The sequence below is a fragment of the Raphanus sativus genome, chromosome 4 (assembly GCF_000801105.2).
Source record: "Raphanus sativus cultivar WK10039 chromosome 4, ASM80110v3, whole genome shotgun sequence".
Taxonomy (NCBI): Eukaryota; Viridiplantae; Streptophyta; class Magnoliopsida; order Brassicales; family Brassicaceae; genus Raphanus; species Raphanus sativus.
In genome coordinates this window covers 50098280-50111368 of record NC_079514.1, presented here as the reverse complement: position 1 = coordinate 50111368, position 13089 = coordinate 50098280, and the positions used below count along the sequence as shown (strand labels likewise).

At 40.5% G+C, this 13089-nt stretch overlaps 3 protein-coding genes across 5 annotated transcripts; 2 read left to right on the top strand and 1 right to left on the bottom strand.

The window, feature by feature from the left end:
• The first annotated feature begins 846 nt into the window (after positions 1-846).
• LOC108830549 (peptidyl-prolyl cis-trans isomerase CYP63) lies at positions 847-4504 on the top strand. Of its 3 annotated transcripts, none has more exons than XM_018604147.2 (14): positions 847-1002; positions 1247-1331; positions 1404-1458; positions 1532-1620; positions 1701-1725; positions 2009-2047; positions 2134-2251; positions 2371-2531; positions 2602-2926; positions 3019-3101; positions 3215-3368; positions 3469-3756; positions 3848-3919; positions 4047-4504. In XM_018604147.2, exons 2-14 carry the CDS (start codon positions 1254-1256, stop codon positions 4303-4305), a joined length of 1746 nt encoding a protein of 581 aa, XP_018459649.1. In that variant the 5' UTR covers positions 847-1002; positions 1247-1253; the 3' UTR covers positions 4306-4504. The 3 variants fall into 3 exon arrangements, with proteins under 3 accessions (XP_018459649.1, XP_018459647.1, XP_018459648.1); XM_018604145.2 differs by having other exon boundaries at positions 848-1002; positions 3839-3919; XM_018604146.2 differs by having other exon boundaries at positions 863-1002; positions 1242-1331; positions 3839-3919.
• A 253-nt stretch (positions 4505-4757) lies between these two features.
• LOC108830550 (guanine nucleotide-binding protein subunit gamma 1) lies at positions 4758-5977 on the top strand. Its single transcript, XM_018604148.2, has 4 exons — positions 4758-4991; positions 5375-5427; positions 5512-5556; positions 5640-5977. The coding sequence occupies exons 1-4, from the start codon at positions 4896-4898 to the stop codon at positions 5722-5724; spliced, it is 279 nt and encodes a 92-aa protein (XP_018459650.1). The 5' UTR covers positions 4758-4895; the 3' UTR covers positions 5725-5977.
• A 69-nt stretch (positions 5978-6046) lies between these two features.
• On the bottom strand, positions 6047-12349 carry LOC108830548 (protein transport protein SEC31 homolog B). Its single transcript, XM_018604144.2, has 22 exons — positions 11955-12349; positions 11793-11847; positions 11565-11687; positions 11395-11491; positions 11252-11288; positions 11060-11165; positions 10921-10978; positions 10508-10605; positions 10294-10413; positions 9999-10041; positions 9776-9897; positions 9571-9698; positions 8911-9475; positions 8713-8805; positions 8373-8558; positions 8079-8292; positions 7938-7996; positions 7663-7827; positions 7222-7353; positions 6850-7138; positions 6520-6758; positions 6047-6439 (listed from the first exon to the last, which is right to left on the bottom strand). The coding sequence occupies exons 1-22, from the start codon at positions 12269-12271 to the stop codon at positions 6350-6352; spliced, it is 3336 nt and encodes a 1111-aa protein (XP_018459646.1). The 5' UTR covers positions 12272-12349; the 3' UTR covers positions 6047-6349.
• Between the last annotated feature and the right edge of the window lie 740 nt (positions 12350-13089).

Sequence of the window (13089 nt, the reverse complement as noted above, 5' to 3'; positions counted from 1 at the left end):
CAGTTTTGGAAAGAAACAAGAAGAAATGTAGACAAAGCCTTTTGAATCTTCTGCAACAAGTTGTATTGTTTGCTAAGTGAATTTACACACTAACTCAAAATATATGTGCACTTGACGAATGAATCAAAACCAAGTTTTGTCAGCACTACCTACTTTTCCACAAACCAAAATAAAGAAATTGAATACTTTAATAGAGAGACAGCGGTCGTGTAAGGACAAAAGAAAGACATCATCAGTTTGATAAGATAAAGAGAAACTTCGTAGCAGTTTCCAATATCTTTGTCAAGAAATGTGGAGCCTAATCTCTCCTTTCTTATTAGTGTGAAGACGACACCGAGAGAGATAAGCCAGTTGACCTTTATATGGATAAACAAACAAATGACCTCACCTTTTTTTTTTTGATCAACATAAACGTGTCCACCAATACCTTCTCTCAACTCTTTTTTTGCCTCCTAATAATAGCTTAGGTGTTAGGATACACACGCCTGAGAAGAGAAGCAAGAGTTGATGAATGGGGACAGATTTATTATATAGAACCCCGCACCGCACACATGTTAGAAAATCCACGCAGCACCATGCTTAACATATCCAAGAACATCGAAACCAACGAGCCTTTTGAATATAAGCAAAAGTAAGCATGTTTCATCATGGCTAGTGACTTCTTGAAACGCTTCACCCACAAAAACAAAGATAATTTTTAACTGGACTTTTTGGTTTAGAAAAAGAAGAAGATCATTTGAGGCCCATCGGGCCTGAGAGTGAAGCGGGCCGATAATAATAATAACAGATGCAGTTCTGTGTTAGACACGTGGCAAACAGACAACCGTAGATTATAAAACAGTACTGGGTATTTTCTTTCATAGCGAGCCTAGCCTAGCGGAGCAACCTTACTTACTTGCTTGCTTGCTTAATCGCAAACCGGCGAAGGAAGCGAGCGAGCGAGCGAGCGAGCAAGAATCTTTGTTTCGTACTATCGGTCGATTATCGCCGACAATCACTTAGGTCTTTATCTATCTATCTTCCCTTGTTTCCCAGCATCTATTTCTTTTTAATGCTTTACTTTGGCTTTGGGGGTTTAGGGTTTTTGACAGATCTGAAATTCGAACTTTTAGTTTCGGTTTCAATAGAGAGACTTTTTGATTATTTTTAGGCTCGCGTGAGTTTTATATTGTCTGGCTGCTTCAAATCTCATGTTAACTGCACACTTGATAGCCTTGCTTTATAACCTCTTGATTGTGTAGTGTAGGTAGCAAATGAAGAAGAAGAATAATCCTAGTGTATTCTTGGATGTCTCCATTGGTGGGGATCCCCTTGAACGTATCGTCATTGAGGTATTACATCCACTCTTTTGGTCTCCCTCTTTTCTTTTCCTTTCCTTGTCTTTAAGTTTCTGTCAATTGCAGCTTTTTGCTGATGTTGTCCCCAAGACAGCCGAGAACTTTCGTGCTCTCTGCACAGGTACCTTTAACTTACTTAAAGAAGAACCTTTTTTCTTGTTTGCATGTCACATTTCATTCCTCTCATGTTGCAGGTGAGGCAGGCCTTGGAAAGACCACTGGCAAGCCTCTACATTTCAAAGGATCATCTTTCCATCGAGTCATTAAAGGTTTCATGGCTCAAGTACGTTTCCCTTCTTCTACTTATGCTCTCATTTTGTATGCTTATCATGGACTAACGACTTCTTTTTTTCTTTTTTGCAGGGTGGTGATTTTTCTTATGGAAATGGTATTCTTCAAACCTCTTATCCTCTAATCATATTATTTACAACTTAGCATCGATTTTGCACTAGCTAAGGTCATATGTATACTTTTATGTTGGTGTATACCTCACAGCCGTAGAGACAATCTAGTTAGTAGTTAGCCAACACACACCTTTAAGGATCTGACACAAAGGAGCTAATTTTACATATTTACATATGATGAAAAATTGGCACTTTAGAATGGCGTGTGGGGGTTTCTGATTCGTGACACAGAATAAATGATTTGGAACCACTTTGGTTGGTTTGCAGGCACCGGCGGGGAGAGCATCTATGGTGGGAAGTTTCCAGGTACGACTTTTTTTTTATAAGCTCTATATTCATCTTTCTGGAGTCGGAAAGAAAGTTCTCAATATATCATCATGTTACCTCTACAGATGAGAATTTTGAACTGGACCATGAAGGAGGTGGATTCCTTTCGATGGCAAATTGTGGCCCAAACACCAACGGGTCGCAGTTTTTTATCCTTTTCAAACGCCAGACACATCTCGATGGGTAATGCATGTTCCATAGATATGGTTATTCTTAGAAATTTAAGTTATTTACAAAAAAAAACAGTCATAAGGTTTAATGCAATTTCAAACGTCCTTATTTTTTCTTGAATCATTTTGTAGGAAGCATGTTGTATTTGGGAAAGTCGTGAAGGGAATGGAAGTTGTCAAGAAAATGGAGCTTGTAGGGACGAGTGATGGTAAACCAACCAGCAATGTCAAAATAATTGACTGTGGCGAAATGTCTCAGTTAAAAGCTCAGGATGCTGCTGAAAAAGATAGAGGTACCGAAGTTAGTTTTTTGAATGTTTGGAATGGCTATATGTATGATTCGGGTACTTTAATGATTTCCAGGGAAATTGAAAAAATCTAGCAAAGGCTCTCCTTCGGGTGACATATCTGATCGTGAAGCTAGGGGAACACGCAAGAAAGACTCTCGGGAGAAGAGGATTAAGCGAAAAAGAAGATACTCGTCTTCGTCAGATTCATATAGCTCAAGTTCTGAATCAGATTCTGAATCAGAAACAGATTCATCCTCCTATGAGTCTAGTTCTTCCAGTGATGGGAAGCGTAGGAAGAGGAGGTCAACGAAGAGACACAAAGGCCGACGCGTGGAAAGAAAGATCAAAGGACGAAAGGGGAAAAGGAATGGTCGAGGAGATAGACCACCTCAGCGCAGGTCTGGCTATTTGTTTAGTTAATGATATTTAGTTTAGTCTTCGCCAGTTCTTTTACGTGATTCTTTAGTGCTTTTTATTTATTTTTTTACAGAAACAAGGATAGTTCAAGTGACACCGAGAGTAGCAATTCTGATGACGAGAGAATGGGCCACAAAAAGTCAAAGAAAGCTAAAGGTAAGTTTTAACTGTTAAGAATCTTTGGTTTTTCAGCCTATATCTGGCAACTAGTTATCGTATGTGGAAGTGGCATTGCATGTTATGAGAATCTTGCTCTCTTCTTGGAACAGATGGTGTGTCTGTAAGGAATGCTGCAGATTCTAGTCCTGTGAAGAAGAATTTCTCGAGGGAGGAACCAGATTCTCTTCTGAATGAAAATGAACTTGTAGGTAATGGAAAGGCCACCAAAGTTGATAATCAACGTGCTGACTCAGTGAAATCAAGGTTTATTACCCTTACTTTGTGTTCCTCAGATTTGTTTTTGTATGTTCGTGTTCTGCTCCTATTTCCCTGGCAAATTTTACCATTTTCTATTGCTATATAGGAGTGTGAGCCCAGTGATTAGGAGAAATCAAAACAGTAGGAGCAAAAGTCCCAGTAGGAGCCCTGTGAGAGATGTTGGAAATAGGAGCAGAAGTCCTGGCGCAGAGAAAGCTGAGAGGAAATCTTCAAGAAGCCCATCTCCAAATGGAGAGCCCAAGCGCATCCGAAAGGGGCGTGGCTTCACAGAACGTTATGCATTTGCTCGGAAGTACCGTACACCATCTCCTGAGCGTTCCCCTCCTCGGCACTGGCCTAACAGAAGAAGCTTTCAGGACAGGAACACAGACAGGTAACTTAAAATCTATATACATACTCGCAACACTGTAAATAAATACTAAAAGAAGGCCTGTTTTTGTTTAAAATTTCTGGAGGTATCCTAGTAACAGGAGTTACTCCGAACGCTCGCCTAGACGACGCTTTAGGAGCCCACCCAGGAGAAGGAGCCCTCCAAGGTTTCGCAGCTTTCTTATCTCTTTATATATATAGATTCAGGCTTAAGTTTTTTGAAGATATAACTCCTAAAGACAGCACCTAGATAGAGTAGAGTCGCTTACATTATAACCTGTCTGTTTTGCGTAGGTACAACCGGAGGAGAAGAAGCATTTCGCGGAGTCCAGATGGGGAGCGCAGACGTTTCAGAGAGAGAAGCATGAGCCAAAGTCCAAGTCATCATCGTAGCCCTAGCCGTAGCCCCAGAAAGAGGCAGCCAATTAGCGAAGACCTTAAATCACGGCTGGGGCCACAAAGATCTCCCATCATAGGAGGAGCAAAATCGCTCAGCGCTTCTCCCTCAACCTCCCCCTCTGGACACAGAGGATTGGTTAGCTATGCAGATTGATCTCACTTATCCATCGATTTGCATGCTGCTGCTGCTGATGAGTTTTGTTGCCTTTGTTTTAATGCAAAGGAAAAATCGATACTGATCAGCTTGTTGGTCGGATATATCTTGTTACTCGTCACCTTTGCTCGTTGTTTGCTTTACAAGAGATTCTGTCCAGTAATTTAAATTAAATTCAGACTCTTGTTTTCTTACAGAATGGATTTGGGCTTATATTGGGATTTGCAATATCCTTGTGGTTGTGGCCTATGGGCCTATTGAGTAATTTAAATCCGTAATAGATTTGAGCTCTTATCGGGCTCTGACACTATGGACCATGTGCCTATTGAATAATTTAATTACAATAGTTTTGGGCTTTACATATATGAGAAAACAATCCTTTAGTTATGGCCCATGGTCCCACTTATATTGGGCTTTAAAAAGGTGTGAATTGTAAAAGAGAGGTGACTTTTTTGAGAAAAGGAAGAAAAAAAAAAGGTTCAAACGTGTACGGAGGGAGTCAAAAGTTTCTTTTCTGACGGTGTCAGATCTGCGAGAGAGAGTGGGTGACAAATCGGGAATCGAGAGCATCATAGTAGCGTGGAATTGAGATGGAGGAAGAAGGTGCATCTGTGGGCGATGCACGGGGGAAGCACAGGATCCTTGCTGAGCTTGGTCGTGTCGAACAGGAAGTCAAATTCTTGGAGGTAAAAAGATTCTTCTATTATCCTAATCCACACCTTGAGAAGGAATTGTGGTATGTATGTAGATTGTATTGTTTTATAATCCCCAAAAACCAGTTCTTGTCGATAAGAGATGGCTCATTGTGTTCTAAATCAGAGCACGATCCTTGTCTCATTTCCAGCTTCATTTATTCTCCTACCCTATGGAACAGACACTGTACATGTGCGTTTATTCTCAGGCTACATACTTGTGATCATAGTCATATGATATCTGCTTTTTTTTTTTTAATTTTCTCATTGATATGATCTGCTTTTCAATCTGAGGATTGTATGTCTCCACTCTTTTGTGTCTCCATCTTATCTTTCCCGTTGCTTTTTTAATAACAAATTAGCTTACTATTATCCAGAAAGAGTTGGAAGAGCTCGGCCAGACAGATATTGTATCAACCGTGTGTGAGGAGTAAGTCAGGGAATGCTTTTTTTTTTTTGCTTTCTTAACCTGAGATGATTGGGTGATCAACTTGTATATTGTCATGGCTCACAGGCTGCTTTGCGTCATCGAGAAAGCACCCGACCCTCTCTTGCCACTGTGAGTTGCTTCAAACTCTTTTTTAGTCTTGTTACATTTGGTTTGCTGACACATGCTGCTGTGGGGATGTTCAATTTTGGCAGGACCAAGGGACCTTTTAACTTAGCATGGGACCGGTGGTTTGAAGGACCTAATGGGGGTGAAGGCTGCAGATGCTATATACTTTGATTCAAGTCAGTAATGTAGGCTGGCAGTTTTGGTGTTTAAGGTATCTTTAACATGGGACCAAACAAACAATGATAAAACTATGGTTGTGACACTGTTTCAACATTGTGTGTATGTATCTCCCCATAGTAGTACAGGTGAGCATTGGATTGCATAGAATTGCTTAGTTGCACGTATGTTAAAACTGTATATATATGAGTCTGTATGAGATCCTAACAATGGTGTATGAGCTTCTCAAGAGAATTTTTTTCTGTTAGCTCTAATGTTTCTTGCATAAAATACCTCTCTCTTTGAGTACAAACACTATCCCACTCCCCACTAGATAGATGCAATTTTTAATGTTTCCAATATGACAAACATTGTGAACATAAATATAATAAATAAAACCAAATACAGTATAGAGCAAATCTAAAAGAAAAGAGACTAAACAAACTCGTCCGGAAAAGTAACATCCAGAACATGAAGTAATCTGATTCTATCTTATCTCAAACAAATTTGGGTAATTGAGTTCTTGATCGTATATATAAAAGAGAGAAAAAAAAGACTGGAAAGCAGGAGTTTGATGCACACGTCTCTCCTGTGGATTTATAATTTTACCGACCCAGAAATGAAGACCAAAAAAAACCAATCACCGCGCATTTTGCCTGCTTTTGATCATCCGCTTCAATGTGGAAAGCCAGAAGTTGCATTCATCCCATTCGCTGGTCGTCAGAAGTACCTGATACAAGAGAAAATACGAACGCTTATTTCTTTGTTTCTTTGGCCTGCTAAAACACCAAATAGCAAGTAACTTATTACCTGTATCTGAAGGGCTGCACCGAAGTCATGATTGTCCAGAGCATGGCAGAGCTGTGCGAGTTTATCGGCAGCATTCTTGGAGATGTCTCCGCTATTCAGTCTCACAAACAGAGCACCTAATTTCCTTGAGTTGTCTTCTATCTCGCGCTTCTTGGTAGGATTTGCACGTGCGCCTCCCAGTGCTTCGGATGTCTCATTGAAAAGCCTTGTCAGTGTTGCTATCACAGGTTTCTGGTGGGCTGGATCAAGTTCACAATATATGACTATTTGTTTTTTTTCTTGTCAGAGAACAGAAAAGACAAATGGTGCTAATGTCAGGTTGTACAATACCTGGGACGTTGGAAGTATCTGCAGTCTGAACAGTTGGTGGAGGAGCTGCAGGAGCAGGGGCTGCCTGCGCAGCTGCCTGATGTGTTGGAGGACTTGCTGGTTGCACAGAACCTATAAGAGATCTTGGAGCAACCCCTGGAGTTGACATAGGTGTAAATCCTATGGGTCCAGCTCCTGGACCAACTACTTGGGGCATTCTGGGGTTAGGATATTGCCCAATTTGTGAAGGGCCAGAAGATACATATGAACCAGGACCAGGAGGAGCGGGGTATGCATTGTTAGATGGTCCCTGATCACATAGCTGTTAGCTTAATCAAACTAAAAAGTGCGGGATAACTCAAGACACAGTGTAGTCAAAGAAATTTAACATACGGTGAATGAATGAGAACCAATGGTTGGCTGCTGATATTGGTCTGCGTTCTTCAGTGCAGGGGGAGTTGAAGGAACAAAAGTAGTTCTCATGGATGGTTGAGCATTGCTTGCATGTGACGGAGGATATGATGGCTGCATGCATATACACACGTTTGTCAAGAAAATGGCACAAAACCTATACGTAACAAACAAAACAGTTCCCCACGACAAACTTTTCCGTCACGACCTCTAAGATATAGATTTTACAAAACCGAACTTAAGCAAAGGTCTATACAGGTGATGTCTTCCTATCTCAAGAACTTGACCAATGCCCTATAAAATAAACGGAAAATCTCCGGATCTAGACATCTGAAAACTGCCTAATAATGATGACCATTTATGCATGATGGTGTAACGAAGTATGGGTAAAAGGAAATGCAACAAAGCCAAAACTTCAGGAACCTGCGGTGCTGGCTGAGCTTGGTGAGGCATAAACATGGTTGCTTGTTGCATGGGTGGATGTGAAGCTGTGGGCACATATTCTCCACCATAAGAATTAGTGTATGATTGTTGATACTGATTATCATATGGGTTACTGATAATGTTTGGTTGCGCCTGCGTTGGCTCCTAAGTCACAGAAGAATACAAGCTAAGTATGTTGTCCGTACAAGCTAAATGGATTCCAGAGATATCCAGGCTCCAGTTTAAAGACAGTTGCTGACTAAAAAAAATGAGACCTGATTATATGGTACGGTGCTTTGAGGCTGAATGTTGCCTGAAGCTGCAGTGTTAGTCTCTGCAGATGCAGTATAATATACATTAGTTTATCACCAGAATTCAACTCTATAAAATAAATCAAATTACTACTGCATACGTACCAGGTTCTGCTGAAAGGGAAATACGATCACGTAATATAGAAAGTTCAGGTGACAAGCCACCCGAATCCAAAACTTTCAAGTACTTCATTGCCGTTATAAGAAGCCCTTGGCTGGCCAATATCTCAGCATAACTCTCAAAGAGTTTACAAAGAGATGCGCTGAACTTTTTGTTGCCAGTTGCCAAAGCAAGAACAAGAGTCTTCTCCATAAGATCCTATTGAACGAAAAGGGCAGAAAATAAAAGTAGAGAAGCCCAACTTAATTTATGCACAAAACCTGGAAAGTGATACACACCTGAAGAAGCTCAGCATAAGATCTTCCTTCACGCTCGTTTGCAAGGCTCCTTGACCAAATTTCTACTGTTCTGTCAACATTGCCTGCGCAAATGTAGCACAGAACTGCAGCCAGAGTGTTACCAGCATCCATCAACTTTGAGGCAAGTACATCACACAGGGTGGCCCATTGTTCTCCTTGTGCAAACTGTTTGCCAGTAAATACAAGAGCAGCATTCATTAAAAACTAGTTTCATAGTGACCAGAATCACATAGCAGTTCCATGCATCATGTCACACTGACGAGTTGTTCATCTCGGTTCATGAGTAAGACATGAAAAGTAAAGAGTTCGAGAAGCTTACAGTACAGAGTAGAGCAAGAGTTTCTTTCCAGAACTTGGGTGACCTTGTATAGATAAGGCTCGTGAGATCGTTGTTTACCATCGCAGAAACAACCTGAAAACATATAACATAGAGTAGTTTAGAGGCTTTGCGACCATAAATAGGGATGTCTATGGCAGTTACCTACATATCAAGCTGGGAAAAAAACTATATATATACCTTCATGTAAGGTGCCCTGCTCTTCTTCAGATATTTCTCACGAGTGCTCTCCCACAATGATGTACCACCAACATGAGCAATAACTAAAGCATCAGCCATCTTCTTCGCAGATATACACTGATCCACCGCTTCCTTGTAATCTCCAACAACTAAAGCACGCTGGATGGCATCATCAAATACTAGGTCAGAACTTTCTTCCTCTTCTTCTGGCATTTCTTGAGTTTCTTCTAATTTGCCAGCAAAATCTGTCTCAGGAGCCATAAAATCTTTGGCAGATGCAGTAGATACAGGTGTATCAGGTTTAGCAGGAAAGTTGTTAAAGAAGTCCTCTCCATTGTCCATAGCAAATGCAGCTGCCTCGTCAGTTTCCAAAGGCTCCGGTGCATGCGCCACAGTATCCTCTAATCCAGTGCCATTTAGATCTGACGAGAGCCCATCCACTGCCTGATCCTTTTCCACGGAAGGTAAACTAAAGCCGAGATGGCTGATCAACTTTGTCCTTGTAGTTCCTTCATCTTCGAACATGATTTTCAGCAAGCCCCATGTCTCCTTCTCCTCTTCGGATCTGTAAAATCAGTGAACAGAAACAGAGCAAAACTGAGTTGTCTGGTGAGATCACTAAGGGCGACTATGAACATGTCAATTACAAGGATGTCATACTCAGTCTCTTCAGATTTCTTCTCACACAAACCCCTTAGAGAAGTCTTATCACCATTTTCTATTGCGGCATCAAATTCAGAAGTTCGACTCACCAAACTCTGTTCTGTCACCAGGCTGTGCAGAAAAACCTGGACATGACATTTAGCCAAATGAACCGACGAAGGAAGGGGTACAACAGAAGACAGTATCATTCGTAACTACCTACCTCAGATGGAATGCTTGAGGTACCCTTCACTGAGGCCTTTGCATGAAAGGATACAAGTTTTCCCCCAAATCCAAACGATGCACCAACTGGGCGCTTAAACCATTTTGGTGCTCTTAAAGGAGCTGCATAAAGAGGATTATAAAAGTGAGGTTGGTTCTGGTACTACTCCATTCTGCAACATAGGAATGATAAATAATTTGTTTAGAATGGGAAACGACATTACCAGACCCAAAAGTATTCTCTTCAGCACCATAGCGACTGCAACCCTGCACCAAAGACGTTGGATACATATTTTTAATTTATTTGTAGTGGGGAAAGGGAGATGAGGTCCAACAAGTATTGCTAGTAATGTAAATCTCAAACGGAAGTTCATAAGATTAAATACTAATACATTTGATGACCAGTAGAGCAATAAAATAGGCCCCAAACTAATATTCACAGGTTCGGTTTTCCTCATACATTAAATTTCATCTAGACTAGAACAATTTACAAACACTGAAGGGCAACTAATAAGATACCTCGATGTTGTAGATGCCAATTTTCCCATCAAATGAAGATGCTGATATAACTCCAGGAATCTTTGGGTACCAATGAACATCAAAATTCCAATTGTTGCCAGCAGGTAACTCAGCTACAATCTGATATATTTGATCAAGTTCGGTCAAATTCAAGATTGCTAATAACGGATGAAAGCTAGAAGATATGCATTTTTCATCAATTCCTTCTCCATACCTCTGCTTTATTAGTGTCCCAGCAAATAGTTCGGTTGTCTTTAGCACAGGTAAGAAGATATGAACTGTCACTTGGACACCACTCCATTGCAATCACACCTGTAAGATAAGAAGTATCACCACTACAATTCACCAAGATGTTAATACTAAAAAGAATGAAGACAGCAGGACTTTGACCTCACTATGACATTATAACCCAAAAAATGACTAGGTTCAGAGGTGGGCACTGGTTTGTCAGATCAATGGTTTAAAAGTTCTTTTTTTATATATATTTGGACCCCCAAGAGTACAGAACGGTCACTGAGTAGGTTAAAAAGGAGATACAAGGCATTTCAGTTATCAGCAATTGAACTTGATATCGGGATAAAGAGAAACACTGGAAAAAGCATCTGTATAGCAATGCTTTGAAAATACCTTTTTCGTGTCCAGTAAACTCGCGCACAGGTGACATTGTATTCCTCATGTCCCAGAGCTGATTGTGGATACGTTAGGTTAGTAGACAAACCAAATAAGAATATAAGAAGCAAGGGCATTAAATGAATGATAGGTTTACCTTAAGAGTAGGTGAAGTGTCGTCATCTGATGCAACCATTATCTGAGTAGCAATGTCAGGGTTCCATTGTAAAACAGAGCACCGACGTCGAACAGAATCTGAAAAGCTGTTGATTGATAATGGCCAGATGAAGGTTTATGTAGAAAGAAGAGAGCGCCGCACTAATATCACTTGAAAGAAGTGAATACTTACTTAATAATCGGTTTCTGCTTCCTCAAGTCCCATATAACTGGGGAAAGAAAACAAGACAATGAGCAGAAGCAGAAGAGTTAAGAGTGGAGAGAAATGAAATACAGATAGAGAAAGAGAAAGAGAAAGGGAAAAAAGACAGGCACCAGTAGTCCCATTGTATGAGGTAGATGCTAATATCTGTTGAACTTTTCTGTTCCACGAAATAAAGGAGATTTCACCTTGGGTGGCAGAACCAGTACCCTGCATATAATATTTTAAGATGCTCAACTCAAAACAGTCGGGTTTATACGATGCAAAAGAAGTGGTGATTTACCTTGAGAAGTGGAAAATGAGAAGGCTCAGAAGGCTTAGTTAAATCCCAAATGCAAATTTCACCATCATCAGCGCCGGAGGCGAGTAGATTTGGGGTGATAGCATTGAACTCGAGACCACGAACCTAACAAATACGAGGAAACGTGACAAAATGATGAGTGTTTAAAAAAAAAAAAAAAAAGAAGACGCAAGCAAGCAAGCGTTTGGCAAGAGAAGAAAAACAACTCACGGGCCCTTTGTGAACCGAAAGATGTCCAACCAGTGCATTTTCACTCGACTTGGAACTGAAAAACGTGACAGTGTGTTCCTCCAGTTAAGACTTTTGAAAATTTAAAAGCAAGCTAGAAATTCAAATTAAAAAAAAAAAAAAAGAAGAAGCAGAAGCAGAGACCCTGTTAGAGAAAGTGGATTCCATAGATCTATATTTCCATCCACAAGTCCGCCCGCAATTAGACCCATGGAGAATTCCTCTGAACCAGATCCGTTTCTTCCCCATGCTATTCTATTGAATCTCTCCGAGCTCGTTATTTCCCCTACCTGTGTTAATTCCCGATCCTCAGACTGAAAATCGAGCTTGAAGATCTCCAGATTGGCCGACGAACTAAAGGACAGATCCACTGCTCCCGCCATGGTTCCCGCCGCCATGTACGGAGCGTCGGGAGCCAGTGCCACGGAGGCGGATCTGCCCACCCCCTTGATGCAAGCCATAATACAACAAGACCAACTGAAATCAACTGGGAGATTAGGCCGTGAACTTTGTCTCTAATGTAAATTGGGATCTGAGCACGAAACAAGGGGGAGAGAGTAATTATTTACTTACGACATCAATCTTCTGTCGGGGGTGAAACTGTCATCTCACCTCAAAAGAGTAAGGGTCATCTGGGAATTTCCTCTAAGGTTCTCAGACCCATTCTCAGCATGACGCGTCACTTACTCTTTCTGGCTCGTTACCCATCTTATATCGGCCCATCATTTTGTTATCTCTAATGGGCTGTCACCAGTTTCTGAAAGTTAATAATGATTGTTGGTTATCCAATAAGATGAACTGCATACTGCAACAAGGGAATATAGTGATTCATTTTTAAATAACTGGAAAATAATTTACTGCAACATCGGATCTCCCCAAACGTCACGTTCTGCTCATATCACTGTCTTAAATTTTTCAATTTTTTTAAAATTAAAATACCATTAATACCTCCAAGCAGGATTACAGCAAAAGTTCTCAGTCCCTCAATGATCTGCATACAAAAGGGATACTACAATTCCAGACTCTACTATTAAGCAATGGAAGAATTATTGTGGTAGTAGTAGCATGTGATTTATATTCATGTAGGTTAAAATGTTTTTACTTCCTACAGGGTGAGGGGGACACAAAATTAGATCCTAGCAAATACTACTACTCTATCTACCAATGAGCATAATCCTAAGTGAATGAATGTGTTATATTATAAATCATCTATAAATATCTTTTTTGTGTTCAGTTAAATATTCAGCGACAAAATATAAATAAATAAGTTTTAACAAAA

Excerpts from the sequence above, each read along its gene's own strand:
- LOC108830549 (XM_018604145.2), top strand. The coding sequence starts at position 1,254 with ATGAAGAAGAAGAATAATCCTAGTGTATTCTTGGATGTCTCCATTGGT. Across the intron at positions 1,621-1,700 it reads TTAAAGGTTTCATGGCTCAA|GGTGGTGATTTTTCTTATGG; the intron begins GTACGTTTCCCT and ends TCTTTTTTGCAG. Across the intron at positions 1,726-2,008 it reads TGATTTTTCTTATGGAAATG|GCACCGGCGGGGAGAGCATC; the intron begins GTATTCTTCAAA and ends GTTGGTTTGCAG.
- LOC108830550 (XM_018604148.2), top strand. The coding sequence starts at position 4,896 with ATGGAGGAAGAAGGTGCATCTGTGGGCGATGCACGGGGGAAGCACAGG. Across the intron at positions 5,428-5,511 it reads GTATCAACCGTGTGTGAGGA|GCTGCTTTGCGTCATCGAGA; the intron begins GTAAGTCAGGGA and ends CATGGCTCACAG. Across the intron at positions 5,557-5,639 it reads CCCGACCCTCTCTTGCCACT|GACCAAGGGACCTTTTAACT; the intron begins GTGAGTTGCTTC and ends CAATTTTGGCAG.
- LOC108830548 (XM_018604144.2), bottom strand. The coding sequence starts at position 12,271 with ATGGCTTGCATCAAGGGGGTGGGCAGATCCGCCTCCGTGGCACTGGCT. Across the intron at positions 8,293-8,372 it reads CTTATGCTGAGCTTCTTCAG|GATCTTATGGAGAAGACTCT; the intron begins GTGTGTATCACT and ends TTCGTTCAATAG. Across the intron at positions 7,828-7,937 it reads GCACCGTACCATATAATCAG|GAGCCAACGCAGGCGCAACC; the intron begins GTCTCATTTTTT and ends TCTGTGACTTAG.